The following is a 26,931-nucleotide window of genomic DNA, read 5'->3' as shown; positions in this document are numbered from 1 at the left end:
CCTGCCCGCCCAGGCTCTTACCTGTCCTTTATTTCCTGCTTTTTCAACCTCAGCTACTTTGCGTGGCACAGATGAGGTTGAAAAAGCAGGAAAAAAAGTGGCTTTTCAGATGCTATGCACCTGCGTGCCGTGCTTTTCAGGTCTCCAGGTGGCACAGCTTAAGATTTTTTTACACATGCGTGCAGCAAAACATAGTCACTGAACTGGTAATTACACCAGTTGAATCCCACCCCTGTGTAATTATGTCACCCAGTGCAGGGATAACCAATATGATACCTTTTAAATGTCTTAAATGGTAACTTTCATAATCTTCAGAAAATGTCTTTTAGCTGGATGCCAACCAACCTTTTTCTTTCTAAGAATCTCTAGAGGAGGATAACTTTCCTGCTTCTGTTCTCTTACATCTTTTAAAAACTAGTGTGGTGGAGCTGATTGTTATGCAGCTATAGCTACAGTTATAGTGTTTTAAATAGGCCTTCCAATAATGAGCATTCCAGAGTCCTTATCTATTCAAAGTGACAGAAGTAAGAAATGTTTAAATGTATCATTTTCTCCCATTTAATTTCTTCTCTTTCTCTTTTTCTTGAAGCAATTTCTCTCTCATTTTCTGTCAAGAGTCGCTCTGCACAAGATCTCAATCTGCAGCTACAAGAAATAGCGAGAAAGAAATTATGGGCCCTGGAAAATGACGATAAAGATGTTTGTGCTGTTTTCAAGGTAAAGTGCTGGTTGCTATTGTTTTCAAAGGAAACTGTATTAGTGTAACTTTTTGAAAAAACAAAACAAAACTGTGAATCAGATCTCTGGTCATCTTGCCATTAATGAAGTAACAGTTCCTCAGTATGATCTTTTGCTGATGTACTGCCTAGAATACCTTTAATTGGAAATACTGAAGATTGAACTACAAGCAAAGCATATGTTGTTGTACAGCTGTATGGCATCTGCTCATAGTGTTTCTCATGGCTGCATAGCCCCACCAGAGGCTGGAACATTACCATCTCCATTTATTATTTATTGCTAAGTGGCATTGTGAGTGCAGTAAAATGTGGAGATCAAACCATCAACAAGCCTCTGACCTATAAAATCAAATGCTATGCGTAAACACACACACACACACACACACACACACACACACACACACACACACACACGGAGCCTTTTCCTCCTATCTCAAAACAATTTAAACATGATGTGTGATAGCTAGGCTAAAACTGCATTGGGCCCAAATTATAGTCATATACTTCATGCCTGTGCAAATTTTAATCTAGATATTTGGACACAATTTAAATGCTGCAGAATGTTTTAGGATGATTTTATCAACATACATTAACATCTTAAATATGCATAGCCCACTCATTCCCACAGTACTGATCTGTAATTATAGTAAAACCACTTGGAAGAGACACAGGGTTTTGGATTTAGGACAAAACTGAAAGACGTATAAGCTGTTTGGGTAAAAACCAACCAAGGGATCATACTCAATGGGCTGATTACAAAATGCTATGTTTTGGGGAACAGAGATGATGGGAAAATAGGAGAATAGATTGTCATATTTTGAAGAAGATACAGCTGGCTAGCACATGGATCTGATCAAGTTTCACTCTATACTTTATTTTAGACCCCATATTTGAGGGTGAATCCTTAATTCTTGATTAGATGTCATTGTCCCAGGGTAGCTCGCACCTTGTCTAAAGTTCTAAATTCCAAATGTCATACCTATAATTTGCAAGAAATACGATAAGGCACATGCTAATCTTTTATGATAGTTAAATTTTCTCATTTTCTGTCTTTTTGCAGGAGCTATCAGCTAGGCTGGCATGCATCCAGGCACAGGAGAATCGCTTTCTGCTTTCCTTCAGAACTGTGGAAGAAATCTGGAAGTTTTCCACTTATTTGGCACTTGGTAAATCACACTCCACTGACAAATGACTGGCATTCCATCAGAGGGGCAGTTGTGGGAACATAAAATATATTGGCCATAGTATTAAGGCAGAACTACAGTGCAAAACATGAACCTCTTCTAATTTTCTTTTCAAAGATTAGTTTAATATGCTATGAATGTCTCTGCTATTCAGGCACTGGAAAAACACACGCTTTGTTGTTCATATGACTCTATGGAATGGCTGACAATTTGGGTTAAACGTTGGTCTGTAATAATAATAATATAAATACTGCTTTGACTTTTGGGGAAAGCACATTGCAGGTTTTCATTCTATCTTTGGTATGATGAAATAGGATATGTGGGTTGCTGCCTGGAACACCTTCTCTTCACTCCTGAGTACTGGTTGAACTGTGCTCAAGTAGATGATACTGAGATTACTGTCACTGTTGATGAGGACTGCATGACCACCATGTATCTGGGTCTTCTCCTCCAGGAAGGTAAGAAACCAAGTCAGAATCCACCCCCCACCCACCCACCCCCGATGCTGTAAAGTAGGTCTCCAGTATGACGAGGAAGAAGGATATGGGAAAAAGATATGCAAGAAAATATTGGATTGGAGGATAAATCTATGCATGTTCAAATATCTCTAAAACTTATTCTGGTAACAGATAGTATCTACACATTTACTTCCAATATCAGGGGACCCTTCCAGCAGCAGAGAACTGTCTAGTACTAATCCTAAGCTATGGCTAGGCAAAGGGTGGAGGAGTTCAGTGTATATAAATAATTTTCTTCAGCTGAAACGAAGTGTTTCTGATCCTTCCCCATTGCAGATGTCTCTGTATGTAATTTTCTACTTCTTTCCCCCCCTTTTTTTGCACGTTAAAAAAACATTTTAAACTATTGGGAAATATTGAACTGTCTCCATGTTAGACTACAGTGAGGAAAAATAATTTGTACTATGTGTTTAAAGTGACATTGAACTATATGAGATATTCTTGCAGAGAAGAAAGCCTCTGAGATCTTTTTGAAGAGAATCCTATGCTAACAGATAATTTCATGGTGGCAGCACCATGACAGGAAAAACCGATGTTAAACTGTCAGCATAGTCTTGGTATTGCATGGAAATTGAAATGACCTGGAATAGAACTTTTAGAGATCTAAAAATGTGCAAGCGTTCTTAGGAAAGTAGATACTGGCACACTATTTGCAGAAGTCATGTTGTTTCTTTCTGTTCTCCTCCTTCTGTCCATAGGCAATTTTTTTGCCAGAGCAACACTCACCGTCCTTGCAGAGGAAGAAGAAGAGGATTTAAAGCTCCTCAGGAATGAATTAGTCCATGTGAAAGACATTGGCCATGAAACTAAGTGGGAAGGGACATCATTGTTGACCGATCAGAAGGGACTGATACATGTCACAACCATAGAGCCATTGCCCCATCCCTTTTACCAGTAAGTAGATTGCCTGCTGCCATGTTTACATCCAGCTGTTGTTCTGTAAGCAGAGGATAAAGGGCTAGTGGAGCTTGGAAAATGTGGTTGGTGGGTAGAGGGTTAAAACAGCTCTTCCCTAGCTTTTCTAAGAGCATATCTATGGTTAAGCAAATAGTTGTTTTAGTCTGGCAAGATTCTGTCTATAGATCAAGAACAATGAAGGAAATTTCTCTTAAGTAGTTCCACGTGTCATTCTTAGTTCTTGGCAAAAGCCCTCCATGGCATAGGACTGGGTTATTTGATTTCCAGATTTCATCTCCCCATCCCAACAGATCCAACAAAATGGGCATGTTCTTGTGCTGTGAACATGCTGAATTCACTTCTACTACTTCAAGCAAAATATCATTTTGTAACTTTGAGATTTAAATCAGTTGCTGTTTCCCATGTGTACTTAAAATCTTATTTTCAACTTCTAATTCACTTATAGCTTTTGCAATAATGTTCTCATTAGATGGTTTGCAAATTTGTTTTTTATGCAAAGATGTATGTTTGTTTAATGGGATTTTGGGAGGGCTCTTCAGTTTCCCCCGTTTGTCATATTGGCCAAATGAAGATTTAGCATGTCAGATTTAAAAGTGCTGTCAAGCTTTTTAAAACAGAAAAATATTTCCTTTTTGTGCTTTTTAAAAGTCATGTCTGTCAAAATGTAGGTAGAAGCTGCATTGAAAGGTCAAATCAATATTCTTTCTACAGAACATTATCTTATTCCTAGACAATCTTCTCTAGATTTACTTTGGCTTCCCTGACTGACAATATCTCTCTGACAATTATTCCTGTCATCTCCTACCTGCCTTTCTTAAAGTGTAGTAGTTGGGGATGTAATTTTGTCTGAAAAGCATTTGCTCTAGTACCAAGCTGAAGTTCAAGATCAACTGTCTCCATCTCCAATAGCATAAGTCAGATATTTTGAAAACACTCATGAGTGATCCTAATATTTGCATCTATATTTTCACTCCAGAATCTTGATTTGTATTATAATTGTGTAACACTCTTTTAAGACAGGCATCTAGACTATTGCTATTACTATTACCATACTTTTGGATCATGGATTCCATGAATGAATTATAAAAGAGGAGTCATGCAAGGAATCTGATGCCATAGAGTAAATCTAATAATTAATTGTCTCCTACCTTGGGCATCAGCCATATAGTTCTCTCAGAGGAGCAGTTTGTTCATAGCTGTTTGCATTTGCAGGTGGTTTTTGAAGAACTATCCAATCAGTTGTGGCATATCCAAAGAAATCAATGGGCCCGACTCTTTGCAGATTGGTGAGTGTAATAAAACTCAAGATCAGTTTGCTTAAAAATTATCAATTGATCATCTCCCTTTTTATTTCACTTGCTGTCTATGTGTCACATTCATAGGATTTTCAAGCAGTCATTTGTTCTCTCTCTCTCTCTGTCTCTTTCTCTCTGTATGTGTGTGTGTATGTGTATGCATGTACTGTATGTATTTACACACACACAAATACACAAACGTGTCTCTGTGTGTATATTTATTTAAAAGAATAAAAACAATACGAATTTTGAAAGAAAAAGAAAAGGAAAGAAAAATAAAAAGTGCAAAGAAAAAATAAAGAAAGGGAAGGAAAGGAGATGTAACGCGAGTTACAGAGAAGCTGCTTCCAATCTTCTTAACAGCAATTAAAAGTACATTGTTATTTTATGCTCTGTCTCTAAGGTTACAACACAGTTTTCTTTTTTTCATAGTCTTTTTAACCATTAAAGCTATAAATCACAAGTTTTTTTTCTTCTCTTCTCAGCAAAAAGTCTATAAAGGGTTACAATATAGTCATTGTCCTTTCTCTAATCAAACAAGTCAATTTTGCTATCTCTGCCAATTCTGTCATCTTCACCAGCCATTTTTCCCTTAAGGATATTTCATAATCTTCAAGCAGTCACCATACATAAAAGCAATCTTTCACAATTATTTTCTAATTGTCTGTCTATTAGTCTCCCAAGAAGAACTCGGTTTTCAATTGAGTATTAATCATTAAAAGTCTTTGCACCATGTGTGTGTATTTGAACCCCAAATTTTCCGGCTTCATTTGTTCTCATTATGGGAGTGTTGCTTTTGAACAGAATGATAAAGTGAGTATAACCCTGCAGGAAAGAGAGAGGGGGGGGGAGGGAGGGAGAGAGAGAGAGAGAGAGAGAAAATGGTGAAACACATAAAAAAATGTTCTGTAGCAGACTCAGAGGAAGCCTATCAGTATGTATGTACAATTTCTATTCCTAATTTATCCAGCCCAGCACGATTATTGTGGTTACCTATTTCGGAGTAGTTTAATTCATAAAAAGACAGACAAAAATACTGCCAAGCATGACATTTGTCTTATTTTAACTAACAAATGGAATCATTGGAAAACATTTTCCTTTCTATTTAGTTTTCTTTAGAACATGCTAGTTTAAAGTCTAAAAATATTGAGAACAATCCCCTCCAGTTTCAAATAATGGATTTTTTGAGGATGTTTGTGTTGATTTGGATTTATGAATGATCATCCCTGGTGCTTCTATTATTTTATAGCCTGCTGAGACAGTGGGGAATTTCATGAATGCTTGGCCAACATTTAAAGTGCTATATTTACACACACACACACACACACACACACACACACACACACACAGGATTTTCCAGCAATCAGTGAAAAAGGGTTTATTTGTTCAGGATGTCACTTTGAACAGTTTTCATTTGCCTTCCTGTTTGGTTAAAAAAAACATCTGTGTGACCAATTTAGACTGAGTTGCTCTCGGTGTTAATTAATCTGCCTTGAGTGGCATCTGGAAAAAGTCGCTGATAACCTATATGAGATCAAGATACCATCCCAGGAAGATATGATATAATGGAATTTGTATTTGTATGAAGCAGGGAAGAAATAAGGGCAGTGGACTAGGTGAAGAAGTAGCAACAAAATGCATCATGTAAGGCAAATATTTTTCTCAATGGCTGTTCCCCTCCTACCCAGAAAACCCTCAGTAACAAATTGAAATGTCTTCAGAACTTCTTATAGGTCTGTAGAATAAATAACTGCCTGGTGTATTTTCTTTTTATTAAAAAAAAACAGACTAGGCTTGCCTGTGAGGTCTAAGCTACTGAAGAAAACAAAAATGTCAAGGAACACAAAGAGTTTTTGTTACCAGGCTTTGTTTGCACACACACTCTCCACTGCCTCTAGCCATGCATTTGCTGTGAGAGAATGACACAATTGTTCAGCCTTCTGACGTGAGAATGGTTTCATTCTATTTTTCAGGCCAAGGGAGGTGCATAGCCACTGAAGATCACAGGGGGAAAAGCTGGGATGAATTGAGTTACTGCAAAGGGGATATCCTAGAGGTGATCGGCTTCTTCATTACGGGTCTCCGTTGGTTTATAGGGAAATCCACTACGAGTGGGATGATTGGCTTTGTCCAAACCAAATCAGTGCAGCTTGAGAGTTATGAATCAATGTAAGTATGACATGTATGTGTTTATATAAAAATAGAAAACATAGGTAGAAACCAAGGCAGAACTCATGACTTTCAAATCATCTAGTTGAAACATGGCATGATCCAAACTTTTTATATTTAAGATGAGAAAAAGCATGCAAAGAAATAAATATTTACTTGTTCAAATCACATGATAAGAATTAAAAAAACAAAACAAAAACCAGAAGGTTTCACCTGCCCTCAATTTTTTCTTGACTATTTGTGGCTGAAATAGTTAGAGGAACACTGAGTTCTCTTTCTCCGTGGATTGTAAGTTTTCTCTGCTCCCAAAGCTGTATGGCATCAAGCAATCAGGATTTATTATTTGAGTTTTGTGGGCTTTTTCATTTTTACTGAATCTTCTCACCAGCTCGAAATTGACTCATCCTTCCAAGGTCAGTAAAATGAGGACCCAGACTGTTGGGGGCAATAGGCTGACTCAGTAAACCGCTTAGCGAGGGCTGTAAAACACTTTGGAGTTGGGTTTAAATGTGCTATCTTAAGCATTATAGCCATTTTCACCAAACTTATTAAACACTCCTTTAGAATATTTTATTAATATTTTATTAAAACATATGCCCTTTTTCTCTCAGTTGTTCTTACATCAGCTATAAATAAGCTTGTCTGAGGTTGTGATAAATGTTACCTATGATATAATAAGCATAAATATTCTGGCAAACATTAGCACAATATTAGAAGAGGTTTCAGTTTTCATGTACAGGAATTACACACTATGTTTATTTTATCATTCTTTGTTGAAGAAGTCCCAGGTGGCTAGATTCATATCTTGAGATATTATCCAAACACTGTTTTACAGACAAATATAGTTAAGTGAACATGTGCTAAGCCAGAATTAACAATGCGTAAAACCTACAGAATTTTATTTTAGGAAGCCTCAAGTAATAGATTTAAAAAACCCACCAAGTATGCAAAAAATTGTGTCATTTAATTTCAATAGGCACTGTGCGTGATTTACACAAACTGATAAACCTGAAGATTCACCAGGAAAAACTGACACAGCAATGTTGTTGTACATTAGTGCAGTTTTAAGAGTAGAAACCAACTCTTAGCTAATAATTAATAGCACTTAGCACTTAGACTTATATACCACTTCACAATGTTTTACAGCCCACTCTAAAAGATTTACAGAGTCAGCATATTGCCCCAGCAAGCTGGGTCCTCATTTTACTGACTTGAAAGTATAGAAGGCTGAGTCAACTTTGAGCTGGTCAGAATTGAAATGCTTCCTACAGTGAAGTTCATTCCATTAATTTGGGGTAGTTTGTCTTTTGCCCAAAGGTTTATAACTTTTTAATAGCTTTGGGATATGTTTTTTTTTTCAGAACATTGGTATAGATTTCTTTTGGCAGAGCTTTCTACAGAGCTCTGACAGAGGTAAATAACTACTAGCCAGGCCAAGATAGGTCAAGGAGTAATTTGGATACTTGGATACAAGATGTAGAATAGGGAAATCATTGCATGGAGACTGAAGGAAATCTGTTGTGGGATTGTGGTTCCTGATAGGTAGGCAGAAAAAAGCAAAAGAAGCCAGGAAATCTATCTCAACCTTTCAATTGAGACAACTATAATACAATATTTTTAGAAAAATGAGTAGGGTTTTATTCAGTGAAGTTTACTGCCAGGATGTTGCCTGAGCATATATATGACAAGCCTCTTTTGAAAATATATTTTTGATTGTTATGTAAAATTCCAAATAGAATTTAATTTGACCACAATGGGACACCAGAATAAAACTGGCAAGCGAAAGAGTAGAGCAGGAAATGTATTTCTGAGCTCTTATTAAAATGTATTTTAATAGAGTTCAACTATTAATGGCTTCATTAATAGTTCAATACCTCAAAGCATTTTATTTAACAATAAATACAAAATTAGTTTTCCATTGCCTTTCTTAAGACTCTTTTTTATTTCTTTGTTTATTTTCTAGTTTAGATTATAACCACAGTATTTCTTGGTTGAGCCAGGGCTAGAAACTGGAAGACCATGAGATTTAGTTCTCCTTTAGACATGAAGCCAGCTAGTCAACCTTGGGCCAGTCATTCTCTCACAGCTTTAGGAAGGCAGCAATGGCAAACCACTTCCCAAAAAAATCCAATCAAGAAAACAGCAGGGATTAGTCCAGTCAGTCACCAGGACTCAACAATGACAGGAAGGCAAAAATAAAATAAACAAAATAGACCTGGTTCTCTCTAATTCAAGTGCTAAGTCTTGATTTTACTTACTTGATATACTTGATTTTCCAAGATCAGTTTCAGTTGATCATGTGCCCATTAAATAGTTACCCTTCCCCCTGTTCTGTTAAAATTTCAAATATAGTTCTTTGTCCAGTCAATGGAAAACAAGCAGATGGGGAGAGAGATGGGAAGCTTTTATCTAAAGTAAGGTAAGGACTTATAAACAATTCAGAATGCAAATCAATAACGACGCTGAGCTAAAGGATGTTCTTCCTCAGTTATTCTGCATCAATGTTAAAATAATTCAGATAAATGCAGTTATATTTAGTTTTGCCATTCTACTCAATTTTACCTGAAGGGAGAGGATATGCCTTTCATGTGATCATTGTAGAATTCTTGGAACGTTACTCCTAGGGAGGACACACCGAGAGTCTTAAGAGATATCTATGAGTTGAATTTGATTATAGGAGCCCTCTTATAGTATAGATTTCTCAAATCACACCCTTTCATTGAATAAATTGACTCTGCTTCCACTTTTGTCCTTATGTAGTGCATCAGGATATTGTGAGAGATTGTTTATCTGCAGCATATTCTTTCCTCTCTTCTCTCCCTATAACTTCGAAGTTACTTTTAAAACAGATTAAATTAAAACATAGGAAAAGTAGGCCTATTAGGATAGATTTTCAATAGACCAGAGTCATGCTTCATGCTAAGGCCAGGGTTCTTTAACAATATTTATTGAGTAGATATTATGAGTAACCAAGTACAAATTTATGTTTGAGTTAATGTCTTCTTGTCTGTCAAAAAACCGTGTAGTTGCATGAAATTGTGGTGGCCACAAGGTGTCGGTATTGTCTTCCACAAGATTGTAACTTTGCTAATGCCTCGAATCTTGTTTTGGTAAGCCCCAACTTATATATCTTCCAATGAGATTTACTTCCAGATAAGTGGCCATTGAATTGCATGCTAAATGATTAAAAGCAGAAACTTACATTTTACATAAAATATCTAGGTATAATCAGTGTTAATAGGTATAATCACTGTTAACAATATTTGAAGAATGCTAACAGTATATGATGAATCATATATAAATATAATTCCTTTAATAGCAAAGGAATTTTAACATTTATATATAAAACTAAACATGACAAGTTTTCTTTAAAAAATTAAATCTGGGAGGATATTTTTGGATTTGATGAATGCTACTGAAGCTTTTTGTCCCTTTACGTTCATTTTAGTGTATCATCCAAAAGGAAAATAGTTCACAGGCCTGATAAAACTGGTCTATTTAGTTGAACCTTCTTTAGACTGTTTTTGTGCTGCAATAATTCACAAAGGGAGAATGATGTATGACATGACATGATTGTACAAAGGCTACTACTCAGGACTTGGGTCACATCACCTGATGCAAGTATATAAATTGTGCCATGGTTGCCACTTCCAAACACTTTTGTGTTGGTGGAATTGTATGAAAATTGGCACTTATTATATCAGTAGTATCAATCCTCAATTATCCAGTCTTTTTTGTTGAAGATATGGAGAATTCACCAACCAGTACTCCATAAAAGAACCTCTTACTAATTTATTGTTTGTATTTTCCTGTTCTATACATTAATATAATATAAGAAATCAATCCAATTCCTGTTGTTATTGCAGAAATCTGGAAAACTAAACAAAAACATAAAAACCCTAAAATATGTTTTTATGCATTCTGTAGTTTTGAAAAATGGGAGAAAATCTCTGAGAAAGTGACACAACGGCAAACGCCTTTGAGTAAAAATATATATTCAAACCAATCATCTATATTAACAATACGTTTTCTAATCAATACTTTTAGCTGTATAAATGTTATTCTGAACAGCAAAGTGGAATAATAGGGACAATACTTGACTCTCTCCCTGTATATTTTCAATATATTTTTTCCTTTGGTTGCTTTTGTTACGACTTCATTGCAAGCATCATTGCCAGAGAAGGTTTTGAATGACTTTAGTGTGTGTGTGTTTGAATCCATCCTATACTTAACTATTGACACCTCCTTGCCTCCTTGCCCTAGGAAGAGAGGGGAGAAAGGACTTCGAACTTCAGGAGAAGGCATAGCTGAGATGTTTGCAAGGACCTTTTAAAAAACATAATTTGGGATGTCAATCAAGTACCTTCCTTTCTATACATTTCCCATATTCAGTGTACTCATTTATTATTCCACAACTTTTTTTCAGCAATGACCCTATGGGGCTGGTTACATTGAACATCATTAAATGGTGCAAGATCATTCTTTAATTTTAGGGATGAGTGGGGATTTGTGCTTGGATTTTTCTAGTCTAATGCTAGATTGAAGGATCTGGATTTTACTTTCTGCATTTTACAGCAGGGACAAGGTAAGTGATGAGGGTGGACGTTCTTTCTCCAAGCTTGTGGGTTAGTTTCCAAATGTTTTGTTACTAGGGTAGGTAATACCTTCAGTGAAGTTTAGGGGATGTCAGTGTCAAAATGTTTGGAAACCAACCTACAAGCTCAGAGAATGAACCTCCATCCTCAATCCTCCACTTGAGCTACAGATATTCACCACCATCGTAAGAGTTAAGTGGGCTCTGGCAACATAAAAGATATTCAGTACTGACTGACCATTCTCTGCCTTTTCATTCCCAACACAGGAGAAAGAGCCCAGTGTTTTTTAGTGAAGAAGAAATTTCTGCCTTCCTCCAGGCTCCATGTAATGGCAATGAGGTATATTACAGTGACCTTCTTAATGAATGGGCACAGACAGACATCACCTCTGTATATAGACTTGGTATGTCTCCATATCACTGGATATTGTTCTTTCTAATGTCTATTTCTTCCCAAATTTTCTGCTGCTCCCTATCTTTATACTATTCACCTTGTGATAGAATATTATCTTTGAAAAATACTCAGGAGGTAGTTCAATGTCATATTGATCTCTGTGTGCTTTAGTTCTTCGATGACATAATAGCAGGTGGATAAGATTTAATAAGGAAGATATAACCAAGGCCATCAGCCTTGTATACATATTACACTAAGCTCTCCTTATCCAGGTATGATTAGAGTACCATATATGCCCATGTACCTGATAATACCTACTTGCTCATCAGGTTTTAGCCCCACACCCTTAAATTTTATTTATCACCTGTTAATCTGTATTAACAGTTATATAGGCATTTCTTCTTTACTTTTTTGTGCTTTGAAGATGCTGCCATTTTTAATTCAAATTGAAGGTTTGCAGAACAAATCTGCTGGCACCATTTTTCCAACAGCATTTGCTCACTTCATTGCCTTTGCATCCTATTTTAGTAATTCTCATAATATTTCAAACTTTTTCATTATTATTAATCACTTTAGCAATATTTTTTTAAAAAATTAAGGTATGTACATTTTTAGACATAAGGCTATTGCACACTTGATAGACTACATATAGTGTAAAACATAACTTTTATATGCAATAGGAAAGCAAAACAATTGTGTGGTCAATTTCATTGCAATATTCACTTTATTGCGGTGATCTGGAAATAGAATAGAATAGAACAGAACAGAACAGAACAGAACAGAATAGAATAGAATACTTTATTGGCCAAGTGTGATTGGACACACAAGGAATTTATCTTGATGTAAATACTCTCAGTATACATAAAGAAAAGGTACATTCGTCAAGAATCAAGAATCATAACGTACAACACTTAATGATAGTCATAGGGTACAATCAACAAACAAATCATACTAGGAAACAGTCAAGTGGGAGGGGATGGGTGATAAGGAGTGGTGAGAAGATTAACAGTAATAATAGTGTACACTTTGTAAATAGTTGAACAGTATTGAGATAATTATTTGTTTAGCAGAGTGATGGCTTTTGGGAAAAAACTGTTCTTGTGTCTAGTTCCGGTGTGCAGTGCTCTATAGTGTTGTTTTGAGGGAAGGAGTTGAAACAGTTTATGTCCGGGATGTGAGGGGTCTGTAAATATTTTCACAGCCCTCTTTTTGACTCATGCAGTATACAAGTCCTCAATTGAAGGCAGGTGGGTAGTAATTGTTTTTTCTGCAGTCCTAATTATCCTCTGAAGTCTGTGTCTGTCCTGTTGGGTTGCAGAACCAAACCAGACAGTTATAGAAGTGCAGATGATAGACTCAATAATTCCTCTGTAGAACTGTATCAGTAGCTCCTTGGGCAGTTTGAGCTTTCTGAGTTGGCGCAGAAAGAACATTCTTTGTTGTGCTTTTTGGATGATGTTTTTGATGTTAGGTGTCCATTTTAGGTCATGTGATATAGTAGAACCTAGAAATTTGAAGGTCTCTACTGTTGATACTGTGTTGTCTAGTATTGTAAGAGGTGGTAGTATAGGAGGGTTTCTTCTAAAGTCTACTACCATTTCTACAGTTTTGAGTGTGTTCAGTTCCAGATTGTTTAGCCTGTGCTCTGTTATATCAAAGGGTAGTTGAACAATAGGATTGAATAGAATTTTCTGTTCAGAAATAATCTAGTACAGAATTTACAGTATACTCTCCCTTAATTGTAGTACAGTCATACAGCTTTATAATCCTTACACTCATTGTATTCTGTCCATGTAGCATTATCTAGATTAGATGGCCTACAAGGTCCCTTCCAACTCTATTAATCTCCCAGGATAAGATTGGACTTCATTTTTTCTTGTGTACACATTGAATGAAGCAACTTAAGCTTGCTATAATGCCAAGTTTGAAGTTTGACCTTTGACCTTGTAGTGGGTTCCTTTGTATATTCCTCTCCTTTTTCTTGATTACACAGATGGTTTTGAACCTATTGCAATGTACCCCCAAAGACCATCAGGTGAGTATGATTGAAAGGGAAAATGGGATCCCACCCCCGCAAAAGTATCACCATAAATGGAATCATATCTTTGTGCTTTATTGATCATTTTCAGATGCTGCTGTACATGGACATAAAAATGGTTGGATGTTTGAAAATTGGGGGAAGCAATCTTATAACAGTTTACTTACTCAAACTGATTCTGAGAAGTCAACTCCAGTGGTTGAATCCTCACCTTCCACCCTGGAACACTTACTTTTGCAAGAGCCAGATGACCTTGATGACCCCAAGTTCTTTATTGATCTAAATGCTGGGCATATGGAAGACTGTGATGTGTTTGACCCTATACTGACTTTCCTCAATCAAGATAGCTATGTGCCTCATTTCCAAAGTCTGTATGACCTCTCTTTTTCCTTCCTCAGTTCTACCTTCTATGGTTTCACCAGTGAAGAGGAGTTAGTCATATATCTGGAAACATCTAGGAACTGGGCTAAGAGGGGCCACCTTGCTTGGGCTCACATTCGGATATGCTACCTTTTGGGCCGCCTCTGTGTCAGGAAGGCCAAGTTCTCCCAAGCGCGAGTCTACTTTGAGGAAGCCATGAATGCTATGGACAAGGGGTTCGAAGATCTACCTCTATTCACATCATTGCATACAAACCTTGCTGCCATTTATTTAAAGCAAAAGATGAAGCAGAAGTTCTTATCCGTGATTGGAAAAGGGGCGACACTTCTGGCCTGCTTGTCTGGACACTGCTTCAGTTCTGAGACTGAACTAGAAGTTGTGATGTACATCTTGAGAGAAGCCATTGCTGCAGGCAACACAACAATGGAGATTAGATCCTGCTTCCTCATTGTCAGGCTCTTCTTGCAGCTCGGCAAATATGATGAGGTTCTTCCTTTTGTAGAACGCTTGCAGTTTCTGAATGCACAACTCACCAGCCAGGTTACTGGTAAACATCCTTTAGATACAATGCCTTTTCTTGCCTATCTGTATGAAAAAAAGTATGTGCCCCATGTAGCTTTAGCGGCTGCCAGGATGTTCTCCCCTAGCAATATAAAAGGTGGCTTCACACCAATTTGGAGAGCTGGATTCATCCTTGCAAACACCTCTAAACTCTTGAAGGTCCAAGAGAAAAGCCACAATGGCATCTCAGCATTGGCTTGCTTCTATCTGCACTGCGGGTTGTCCTTCTCCCACGAAGCTGGGACTGTATCAACTGAAAAAGCATTGTGTGCACTTTTATCCAAATTGTACCTCAAATACGGCATGCTAGAAAAGGCCGTGCATTACTCCAACCAAGCTGTGGCCCTGGGTAAAATGATGGGTGAAGAAGAAGCATTTGAGGCATCCCTTTCTTTGGGGTGGCTCTTTACTTTGAACAATCAACCAGACAAGACCTCAGAGATCATGCAATACCTCCTCTGTTCTCTGAGGCAGACAGATAGTGTCACACAAGATGGGGTGGTTCACAATCTTTTAGCCATTGCCCTTAAAAGAGAAGGGCAGGTGCAAAAGGCAGCAGAGAATTACTTCTGGGCCTTGAAGAAAGCCCAGGAAAATGGGAATCAGCGGAACCAAGCCATTGCCTTAGCCAACTTTGGTTGCCTAATCACATCTTTGGGGGCTTATTATTTAGGAGAATACTATTTTCTCCAGGCCATTCAGTTGTACTTTGAACTCCAGGATGGTGATGATACACACATGGAACTGGTACACATTTTGTTATGGTTGGCTCAGTCCAAGCTAGAGAGATGTAAGGCGGAAGAAAGCATCATCTTTTACGAGCTGGCCTTGGCCATTGCCTTGAAGACTCAAAATGTGATAAGTGAGTACTTATTCTTAGGGGCAGTTGTTCAAGTCAAGGTTGTTATTTGGCTTTATTTATTTTTTTAAAAAAATCTCTATCTTACCTGATGCTATGTAGGTCAACTTCATGTCACTGAGTCCCTCTGCCATTTCTATAATAAAGTGCATCCTGATACCAGAGCCTGCATCATATACCAAGAGCACCACGTTCTCCTAGCTCGGCAACTCCAGGACAAAGAAAAAGAAGGATACCTTCTACAGGACCTTAGCCAACTCTACCAAAGTTTACATACACCCAGGTGAGTCAGCACTCAGGTTCTCTGTTAAATGTTGAAATAATGATTAGGACTCAAAGTGTTACAATATTTTGAACAGTGTTTTGGTTACATTGGACTTTGTCATTCAAAATCAATTCCTTTTTATCATTTTTAAATGAAAAACAATAATATTTACAGCATGAAATTCTAGAATATTGATGTCTTTAAGCCCAAGGGGCATGCATTCCACTGTTTATAATCCATTGAACATTAGATCATAAAGCAAAAAATACCATCTTTTCAAAAAGATTCATTAGTTTTTCATATATTTTCTGCCATTGATTTTTAATGTCAGATGCTTTGAACATTTTGGAAAGAAGGGGAAAAATCTTAAAACAATAAATAATACTAATTTGATATTATTAGTTGATATATATCATTTAGGAAGAATGAAATATTCCCCCATGTTTAGTTGTCTTGGTCTCTGAGAAAAGTGGCACAGATTAATATCTGTGACACTTTAAAACAGAGCACGTTTTCTCTTGGTAGACCAGAAGTCATTTCATCAGTCGTATAATATGTTCACTTGTCAGATAAATACAGATGAGAGAGAGAGAGATTTTGAATATAAAGAAAGAGGCAAAAAGAAAGTTTGTACACAGATTTCTTTGCTTTTAAAAAAGATATAGAAACAATTCTGCATTCAGATGCAGAAAGTCAATATATGTCCTGCAAATTGAGTTCAGAACTCCTTTGTTAACAAGCAATAGTTAACACTTGTGAAGTATTAATATGCCTTGTTACAAGTGGCTGAAAGGAAACACTGGACCCACATACAATAACCAGGATCCAAAAGAAGTGTATGCATGCACAGGAGAAAATCTGTATCAGTCACCAGAAATTTCAAGCTAGGTTTGTCGTAGTGGTTCACTTGCTTCAAGTTCTCACCTTTTCCTTTGTTTTTTTTTCTTTTAATAAATAATTTGTTTGAAACGTTTAAAGAACAGAATAAGTAGCTACATAAGTTTAAAAAAAGCAGAAAAAGATACAGGGAATAAATAAATATCAGCAAAGAAAGATGGATAATTATCATAAAATTTAAAATGTGTTAACTCAATATTTCATTAATTTGTTAATTAAATGTATTGACTTAGATTCCATATATCATCTTAAGAAAAAACATTAAAATCTCTATAACATTCTGAGATCAATATTGATAACATAGTTATTTGTCATTGTTCTAAAAATAAATGGACATAATTATATAAAAGAAAGAAAAGAGCAAAGGGGAAAAAAAGAAAAGAATTAAAAAATAAATATAAAGGAAAAAATCAATAAAAACAATATTAAACTCTAATCTCCCTCCCATTGTTTCTGTCTGGCAACTGCATCAATGTACTTTATGAGCCCTCCAAGGTAGACCAGTCTTGGAAACTTGAGTTATATATACTAATACCACTGTTATTACAAATTTATAATAACAGAATCTTGCATGTCCTTCAGTTTATCTTCCTGAGAACGAGGAAGACTTCAATCTGAAATGCTTACTCCGATTACAGACTGCTCAGAATCGGATTTCTTCATAGCAATGAAGTTATTCTTCTTTCTCAAAGTTATTCCTTTCCCCCATTACTTACTTATAGATATCGAAATTGTTTCTAATTACCTGCTTCAAAGACAGATTTCCTCTTTTCTCAAAGCAGTGGCTTCTTCACAACTAGGCAATGTTGACATAACTACAAAAGGGGAGAGGGACATTAGAAATCTTACATTTGCAGGAAGTCAGAGGCAAGGTTTTAAGCCTATCCCATTCTGGATAGCCTGGTGATAGAATGAGAGGAGAGCAATCTTAATGAATTCACTAGAATAAAAGATTATACATTGGTAACATAGCCATTATTGACTTTGGACACAAACAGCATATTGGTTTCAGAGATGGAGGTATTCCATGATCTAAAGATGTGTATACTGTTCTGGACTAGCAGGCTCGAAAGCCTGCAACTCTGATTGGCCCGCTGATAGCCAATCGTGATTGGTCGCCATAGACCGATGCGATTGGCCAGTAAACGGGCTGCCGTGATTGGCCCTGCCAAGAGCGGCAAACTCAAATCACCTTCATTGGCTGCCTAGCCGCAGCCAGCCCTATATAAGGGGCTGCTGTGGCTGGGATTAGTTGCTCAGATCTGAAGTCACTAATAAAGAGCTGTTGTTGCTATCTGAGTCTTGCCTCCGTTCTTGAACCATCCTCTCAGATCTAACATATACCACAGTGTTTCTTAGCCTTAATACCTTTAAGAGGTGTGGACTTCAACTCCCAGAATTCTCCAGCTGGTTGGGGAATTCTGAGAGTTGAAGTCTGCACATCTTAAAGGTACCAAGGTTAAGAAATGCTGGTCTATCTTCTTGATCTCTGAAGATTGTCACTGATTCAGCTGCAATGCTGTCTGGCAGTTGCCCTGTAATCTAGAGCCTAACCTTTGAGGAAAGACATCTAAAAGCAGAAAGAATAGCACTGCCTATATCCCTCAACCAAGGCAACAGTGAGAATTCTCTAGCTTTAAAGACTTAATGGGTCACATAAAGAAGCATAAAGAAGTCAGTGGCATATGATCTTGCCCCTTAAATGAATGCTTGTGCTATCCTGAATATATGCTACTCAAGAGTTGGTATGAATGGAAGACAATAAAAATGATACTGCCTGTAATTTTTTGAGGAAGAGGAAAATGAATATGGCAAAGAAACTAAAGAGAATGGATTGTTTTTTACCTGGTTCTCACCTTTCTTCAAGATGTTGTGCCTGAAGAAAGCAGTTTGCTGTTATATCTGTTTGGGCTTTCTGTTGGTATCCAAGATCTTGGAAACCATCTCTTCATAACATGATTTTTTTAAACTGTATAATAAAAAAAAACAAATAACCTTTTTTCCTTATTATTTTTAAATCTCTTGAATGCATTCCTTGCAGCTTTATTATTTAATGTTAATTTTTGGTGGCGTGGTGGGATTCACAATGGAATGGATTTTATATATACAGCAATAATAACTTAGATTTAGCTATGATCTCCTTTCAATTATTTCTTATTATGTCCTCTTGCTACAGATCCTGTCCTCTTCCTCCATGTGTGTTTTTCATACTGTAGATTATATGACTACTTTTTTTAGGGGGTACCATTCAACAATTAACATTAATAGTTGGTAGTAGTATTAATAATAGAAATAAGAAGCAGTATTAGGAATATGCAAGTAGGCATGACTTCCAGTAACAGATTGTGCTATACCAATTCCTGTTTAAGGAATTATCACACTCCAGAAATCATATGAGTATAATATCATATGACATCATGTTAAATGATATCATATCATATGATATTTACAGTATATCACATTAGGATAAATGATTAGCAGCTTGTGATATAGTTATTATTCTTTTGTTAGTGATTTAGGCAGTTATGTATCTTTTCATCTGTAGTGAATTTTAAGGAACCTCAGGGCCAGCTAACGTTCTGTTGAAATCTTCCCTCCCTCCCTCCCTCCCTCCCTCCCTCCCTCCTTCCTTCCTTCCTTCCTTCCTTCCTTCCTTCCTTCCTTCCTTCCTTCCTTCCTTCCTTCCTTCCTTCCTTCCTCTCTTTCTTTTGTTCTTCTCTCTCTCAAAAGCCAAAGTTTAGTGCCTGGTAGTCCACATTTATTTGGGCTGTTTGGAAGCTGAGGTAAAACTCTTCTATTTCAAGTGACAGAAAAAATGATAACATAATGTACCAGTGAACATATACCCCACATATTGCAAGATGAGGCCACACATCCAAGGGTTGTGTTGTGTCTCTCTATAAATGCTGGTGGGGTGGTTGACTGTGTTGTTATTTCTTGATTGGTTGATGGAGTTGATGTTTGCAGTTTGGTTGGCTTTTTCGTAAGAACATGTGTTGCTGAAGTATTGGCTGTGTGTCTATCAGCCTCCTGTGTTGTAACGACCTGGGTAATGGGCTGTGTAATGACCGTCTGAGTTTTATTGTTGTGATATCCTGAATCTTGTGCTATAATCTCCTGGGTCGTTGGCTGTGTTCTAACATCCTGAAGTTTTGCGGTGTAACCTCCTGAGTTTTGTGATGTGATATCCTGAGTGGGTGGCTGTGATGTGACATTCGGGTTCTGGTTTGTCTCCGAGTTTGAGGCCTAGCTATGTGTTCATGGCATGTGTCAGTTTGCTTGGTTTGGGGGTCAGGGTGTGTGGCAGCTAGTGATGCAGCCGTGGTCTGGTTTCTGGATGGGGGTTGCCTTTCGTCTATGGGATGGGTTTGGGTTTGAGTCTGGTCAGGGAGATTGGTGTTGGAGTCATGTGTTGTTTTGGATCCGGTGTTGGTTTTCATGGCTGGGACTTATTTGTTGATAAGGGCTAGTTTCCAGATGTCTGGTAGGTGGGAGGTATCATCCCGTTTATTCATGCTATGGGGGTGTTTCTCTATTTCAATGGCTTCCCTGATTATTCTCTTGTTTAAGTGTTCAGTATTGTAGATTAATTTAGTTCCCTCAAAATCAATTTCATGTCCTGTGACTTTAAGGTGCTGGAAAAGGGAGGAAGTATTTTCTTCTTTTCTGACTGTGTTCTTGTGTTCTGAGATGCATGCATTTATTCTCCTGTTGGTTTGTCCAATGTATGTGGCTGGGTAATTGTTGCATGGTATTTCATAAACTCCTTGGTTTTCTAGCTGGAACCTGTCCTTGGGGTTTCTTAGGATGTTGGCTATTTTTTGTTCAATGCCGAAGGCTGTCCTGATATTGTGTTTGTGGAGAATTTTGCTGATTTTGACTGGTGCCTTTGATATAGGGAAGGAGGGCAATACCGTTGTCCTGTTCTGTGTCTCAGTTTTTTGGGGGTGTCCCCCTTAGGATTAGATTGGTAATTGTGTTTCTTCGGAATCAGTTGGAAATTAATACGTTAGTGAGGGTGTGCAATTCTGTTCTCAGGTAGTCTTTGTCGGCCAGGTGTTTGGTTCTGGAGATGAGGATCTTGGCTACGGAGTTGATCTGTGCAGGGTGGTGATGGGATTTTGCATTTAAATAGCGGTTGGTGTGTGTTTTCTTCCGGTGGATGGTGTGTCCTAGGGAGCCATTGGGTTTTTTTGTAAATTAGGATGTCCAGGAGGGGAAGTTGGTTGTTGGCTTCTGTTTCCATGGTGAATTGTATTTTGGGGTGTAGGCTGTTGAGGTGTGTGAGGAAGTTGTCCAGTTTTTCTTTCCCATGTCGCCAAGAGATTACCCAGGAGATTACAGCACAAGATTCAGGACGTCACAACAATAGAACTCAGAAAATCATCACACAGCCCATTACCCAGGTCGTTACAATACAGGAGGCTGATAGACACACAGCCAATACCTCAGCAACACATGTTCTTATGAAAAAGCCAACCAATCTGCAAACATCAACTCCATCAACTAATCAAGAAATAACAACACAGCCAACCTCTCCACCAGTATTTATAGAGAGACGACAGCTCCGATCACGCTTTGCTCACACAAGCATGAAACTTGAAAGCATCAGCCTGAAAATGGCGAGTGGGACCTCGTTGAAACATCGCCAAGTAACTCTCAATCTTACACAGGAAAAGACCCGAACACGCCAAGACCTGCACACCTACACACACACACACATTTCACATGTTATTTGTAGTGAACAGGGTGTGCATCATTCTGAAACTTCTTCTATAGAGTGTCTCCAACATGATAGATAGGGGAAACATATACCACATAGTGTGATATCATTTTATCATGAAACATTATTGGAAATCCAGTTGTCCTTCCATTAAGAGTGATATCTTTAGAATAGGAACTTATCTAAGGGCCTATTTAAAGGTCCATCCGGTTTAAAAAAATGTCTTCATTGGATTTAAAACCAAAGGAAATAATTCAGCCTGTGTGAAGGTCACAATACAGTTTCTTGTAAGGATTGTTTTATAGAGTGGATCAAAATGGGATGGTTTGTTTTGACTATGCATGAGTTTCACTAATTTCTTTGTAATAATGAAATACATGTAAATCCAACAGATCTTTGAAACAGGCATTGGACTGTACCAAGCAGAGCCTCAGAATATTTATTGACCTGGAGGAAACTGTTAAAACAGCCCAGGCCTGGTTACAGGCTGGTAAGCTCTATTATCAAATGCAAGAGAATGAACTTGTGGAAATGTATTTACAGGTACATAAAAAAGTGATTTTCTAAGTTGGTATCTTCCTGGCTTGGGACTTGGTCTTTTTAGTAGCTGTCACTTTTTACCCAACCACTTTGTAGAAGATTATTGCAAAAGTGTGATTTCAATCATTGGATAACATAGATCATTTGTCAATCTTTATAAAATGTGAGTTTTCACTTGTGTCTGGCACATGAGGATTCTGAGTCAGTGTCTAACAATACAAGGTATCACTAACCATAACAGTAAACATCTCTCTTGTTACTATATGTATATATATAGATAGTGGTAGATATTATACATATGGTTGTAGTTCAGCCAAGATATAGGATTTTGGCTGAACCACAGATCTTCTGCATTGCACAAATGCATGTTTTGTGCTCAAAGCTTTATACAAAATGTGCAATTGCAGATTGCACGTTTATCTTAATATTAGGTCATATTAAATATTAATGTTTAATATTGGTTTATCTAATATTTAATACCAAAAATCTATGACTTTCATTTGTGGGTGCAGAATTTAGATTTATAAGCAACATTTGGATTTGTAGTGTGGTGATTTCAGAGATTTGGTAGTAAAAAGTAAGAGGGGGTTGAATAGAAGAGCATTAGAGTTATGAACATCAAACTACCCCCCACCCCCAGGAGAACTGAATGTTCCAAAGTAAAATAATCTTTTCCACCTAATTTCCACTTTTTCCTTCAGAGTTATGAGGTCTTTGCTATTGAAATAAAAAAAAAATGTCATGAAGTGTTCTGTATTTTGTTAGGCATAAGAGTCTTAAAGTGTATGCGGCTAAATTGAAGTGTCTTAAGTTGTTCTGAGCAAATAATCACCCTTTTTCTATGATGCTATTGCTTCAGCTGTTAATCTCTCTGGTTTCCCTTTTCAGGCATCCATAGAGACAGCACTGAAATCCAAAGAGTTGCACCTGGCCATGGGATTATATGAAGAGGCAGGAGATGTCTTCTTCAATGGAATCAAGAACAGGAATCAGGCAGTGCAATATTACAGGGTACCAACTATAAGATATATTTGTACTGACATCTCTAGAGGTTGCCACTAGTGGGTGTTACTATCATTGATGGAAAGAAGCTGTGCAGAAGTAGAAAATTATATGTATGTATGTATGTATGCATGCATGTATGTATGTATGTATGTATGTATGGTATTCAGCTTTGTTCGGGTATTTTCCCATGTCATTATAGTTGTGCTTTTAAAGTTGTAGCAACGTTTCGGCAGAATCTTATCTGCCATCATCAGGCTTCTGTATAGTGTTCGTCTGTGAGTCAGACTTTCACAGCCTTTTCTGTTTTAAATTTGGTGCTAGCCTATTGTTGTGCCAGAATGGTTTTTTCTTCATCCTGATTGGTTAGGAGTCTTGGTCTGTGTTTATTGGTCTTGGAGTTTGCTGTGTTCTGCTTGATTAGTGTTTCTAATATCTTCTGTCTGTTTTATAGCTTTTTTTGTCTTGATTGGCTGGCAACATTGTGTTTCCTAATTTGGAGGCTTTTAGTGCGACTTGGTTCCGAGTAAACGGATGGCTATCTTTGATCTACAGCCCCATGCTGAAGCAGCAGCTTCATATGTACAAAACTCATACCACCTCTTGGAAATGATCAAAGATCTACACATGGAACAAGAAGATCTGCTTGTAAGTTTTGACGTGGTTTCACTATTCACTCAAGTCCCAATAAAAGAAACTCTCGAAATCATCAAAAATAAATACCAACCACCCAAATACCTCATGGAACTAACATAACACTGCTTAACCAACACATATTTCATATACAAAGGAGAAAGATACAAGCAAATTGAAGGAGTCCCTATGGGATCACCACTGTCACCCGTTATTGCAAACCTGTTCATGGAAGAATTCAAATCCAGAGCCCTAGCGAATGCCACCCACAAACCCAAACTATGGTTAAGATACATCGATGACATATTTGTTATTTGGTCCCATGGAAAAGAAAACCTAAACAATTTCCTAACACACCTAAACAGCACACACCCCAAAATCAAATTCACCATGGAAACAGAAACAAACAAACAACTACCATTCCTAGATGTACAAATCTACACAAAAAAAGATGGCACACTACAACACACCATATACCAGAAGAAAACACACACCAACTGCTACCTCAACGCCCAATCCCACTACCACCCAGCACAGATAAACTCCGTAGCCAAAACACTAATTGCCAGAACCAAACGCCTGGCAGACAAGACACACATAAAGACTGAACTATGCACCCTGACTGAAGTACTGACAGCTAATGGCTTCCACAAGAGCAAAATCACTGGCTTGATCCACAAAAACATACTGAGACATAATGGAAACCTAGAAGATGAACAGACCTATGGAACAGCTGTCCTGCCCTACATAAGAGGTTCTACAGACAAAATCAGTAAGATACTACATAAGCATCACATCAAGACTGCCTTCAAAACAGACAGAAAAATAGCAGCCATCCTAAGAAACCCCAAAGATAAAATTTACCTGGAAAACCAAGGCATATATGAAATCCCCTGTGCATCATGCCCTGCCACATACATTGGACAGACCAATAGAAGAATAAGTACCCACCTAGATGAACACAAAAATGCAGTAAAAAAGCTGGAACACACTTCCTCACTAGTCCAACACATGAAAGCCACAGGTCATAGCATTGAGTTCCATGGCACCAAAACTCTAGCCACTATAGAAAACCCCAGCCACAGAATTATCAGAGAAGCCATAGAGATTGAAAAAAGACCTGAAAGCATGAATAGAAGAGATGACTCCACCAAACTGTCAATTATCTGGAAGCCTGCACTCTCAAACAAAAAAATCTCCACACCACAAGCCAGGCAAACACCTGGGCACAAACAGACCCCCCCCCCCGATACCTCCAGCTCAAACACACCCCAACCAGGCACCCAGATGAAACCTAGCTTCCTAATAAATGATAGCCGTCCATTTACTCGGAGTCAAGCCACACTAAAAGCCTCTAATACAAGAAACACAATGTTGCCAGCCAATCAAGATAAAAAAAGCTACAAAACAGACAGAAGATTTTAGAAACACTAATCAAGAAGAACACAGCAAACTCCAAGACCAATAAACACAGACCAAGACTCCCAACCAATCAGGATGAAGAAAAAACCATTCTGGCACAACAGTAGGCTAGCACCAAATTTAAAACAGAAACGGCTGTGAAAGTCTGACTCACAGACTAACACAATACACAAGCCTGATGATGGCAGATGAGATTCTGCCGAAATGTTGCTACATCTTTAAAAGCACAACTATAATGACGTGGGAAAATACCTGAACAAAGCTGAATAACATACATGTAAGCACCCATGAAAACTTAAGAAAACAAACACACACACACACACACACACACACACACATATATGTGTGTGTGTGTGTGTGTTTTAAAGTTTTCGTGGGTATTTATACGTATGGTATTCAGCTTTGTTCGGGTATTTTCCCATGTCATTATAGTTGTGCTTTTAAAGTTGTAGCAATGTTTCGGCAGAATCTCATCTGCCATCATCAGGCTTCTGTATTGTGTTCGTCTGTGAGTCAGACTTTTACACTGGTTTCAGTTTTAAATTTGGGGCTAGCCTACTGGCTTTTTCTTCATCCTGATTGGTTGGGAGTCTTGGTCTGTGTTTATTGGTCTTGGAGTTTGCTGTGTTCTGCTTGATTGGTGTTTCTAATATCTTCTGTCTGTTTTGTGGCGCTTTTTTTTTGTCTTGATTGGCTGGCAACATTGCGTTCCTGTATTGGAGGCTTTTAGTGCGGCTTGGCTCCGAGTAAATGGACGGCTATCATTTGTTAGGAAGCTAGGTTTCATCTGGGTGAGATTCTGCCGAAACGTTGCTACAACTTTAAAAGCACAACTACAATGACGTGGGAAAATACCTGAGAAAGCTGAATACCACACATGTAAGTACCCATGAAGACTTAAGAATATGTATGTATGTATGTATGTATGTATGTATGTATGCATACATACATACATACATCAGACAGAAATCATGAAGGTAGAGGGGACCACCAACCTACTCCAGTGATCCTTCTGTGCCTATGTGCTAATATTACTGGATGAAAAGAAGCATACTGGAATCTGGGGGTATAGTTGAAGGACCACTGATTGTGTTGTGGCTGTTAATTGTGGAAGTAAGATTGTGGTGAAGAATTGTCTTGTTATTGCTCTTTGTGTATGCATCATCTTTTTATTTTAATCATGCCTTCATGATTTGACTGCAAAAACATGATTTGATTGCAAAAGGTCACTGGTTCAGTCCCTAATACCTTCAGGTAATACTGGAAAAGCATTTTTTTTTAAAAAAGAAACCTGGATTGCTGCTGCTGCTGTTGATTGCTAGGGTAAAAATTCATTCTGGTGCAACTGTGGCATTTGACAGCTTGGTGGTGCTTGCAAGAAGTGTCCCTTTCATATGTACTGAGGGATGCATGCTAAAAAAACTTTACTTAAATATCTTTAACTACAAAGTAAGCAAGAGTTCTCTTTCTTTGTGTGTGTGTGTGTGTGTGTGTTGTGTGTGTGTGCTCTTTCCCTCTTTTTAGTAACAAAACCTTACAATCTCTTTTTAAGTGTTCAAAGCATTAATGAAGTTCCCTTTTTTAAAAAAAAAGAAAGGACAAAAATATTTAGCCCTTTCATCTTTAAAAATAAGAAATCAACATTTTTTTAAAGAAAATTGCCTACTTCCTGTAAGTCTATAATGGTCTGATTGATCCAATGGTAGCCTTTTCTTTCATATTAAACAATGTGTGCAAATTGTGTTAAATTGATAGAGACAGAAGGCTTTAATTTTGCTGAATTAAATAGACTTAAATCTGT

At 37.5% G+C, this 26,931-nt stretch overlaps 1 protein-coding gene across 9 annotated transcripts in view; it reads left to right on the top strand.

Moving 5' to 3' along the window:
* SH3TC2 (SH3 domain and tetratricopeptide repeats 2) overlaps positions 1 to 26,931 on the top strand; it is a 54,447-nt gene that overhangs the window by 18,880 nt on the left and 8,636 nt on the right. For 8 of the 9 annotated variants that reach the window (XM_087924537.1, XM_087924532.1, XM_087924533.1 and 5 more), the window contains 12 exons: positions 590 to 717; positions 1,798 to 1,903; positions 2,236 to 2,379; positions 3,138 to 3,333; positions 4,570 to 4,643; positions 6,626 to 6,821; positions 11,683 to 11,819; positions 13,803 to 13,844; positions 13,939 to 15,651; positions 15,751 to 15,931; positions 21,926 to 22,076; positions 22,962 to 23,084. In XM_087924537.1, the coding sequence (XP_087780663.1) occupies positions 2,343 to 2,379; positions 3,138 to 3,333; positions 4,570 to 4,643; positions 6,626 to 6,821; positions 11,683 to 11,819; positions 13,803 to 13,844; positions 13,939 to 15,651; positions 15,751 to 15,931; positions 21,926 to 22,076; positions 22,962 to 23,084 (2,850 nt within the window). In that variant the 5' untranslated portion in view covers positions 590 to 717; positions 1,798 to 1,903; positions 2,236 to 2,342. The remainder of the gene's footprint in view (positions 1 to 589; positions 718 to 1,797; positions 1,904 to 2,235; positions 2,380 to 3,137; positions 3,334 to 4,569; positions 4,644 to 6,625; positions 6,822 to 11,682; positions 11,820 to 13,802; positions 13,845 to 13,938; positions 15,652 to 15,750; positions 15,932 to 21,925; positions 22,077 to 22,961; positions 23,085 to 26,931) is intronic. The other variant, XR_015741762.1, reaches the window with a different exon arrangement.

The sequence above is a fragment of the Pseudonaja textilis genome, chromosome 2 (genome assembly GCF_049901715.1).
Source record: "Pseudonaja textilis isolate UNSWEBS1 chromosome 2, rPseTex1.2, whole genome shotgun sequence".
Lineage (NCBI taxonomy): Eukaryota > Metazoa > Chordata > Lepidosauria > Squamata > Elapidae > Pseudonaja > Pseudonaja textilis.
Note: the sequence above shows the minus strand (reverse complement) of the source record. Positions and strands in the feature narration are given on the sequence as shown.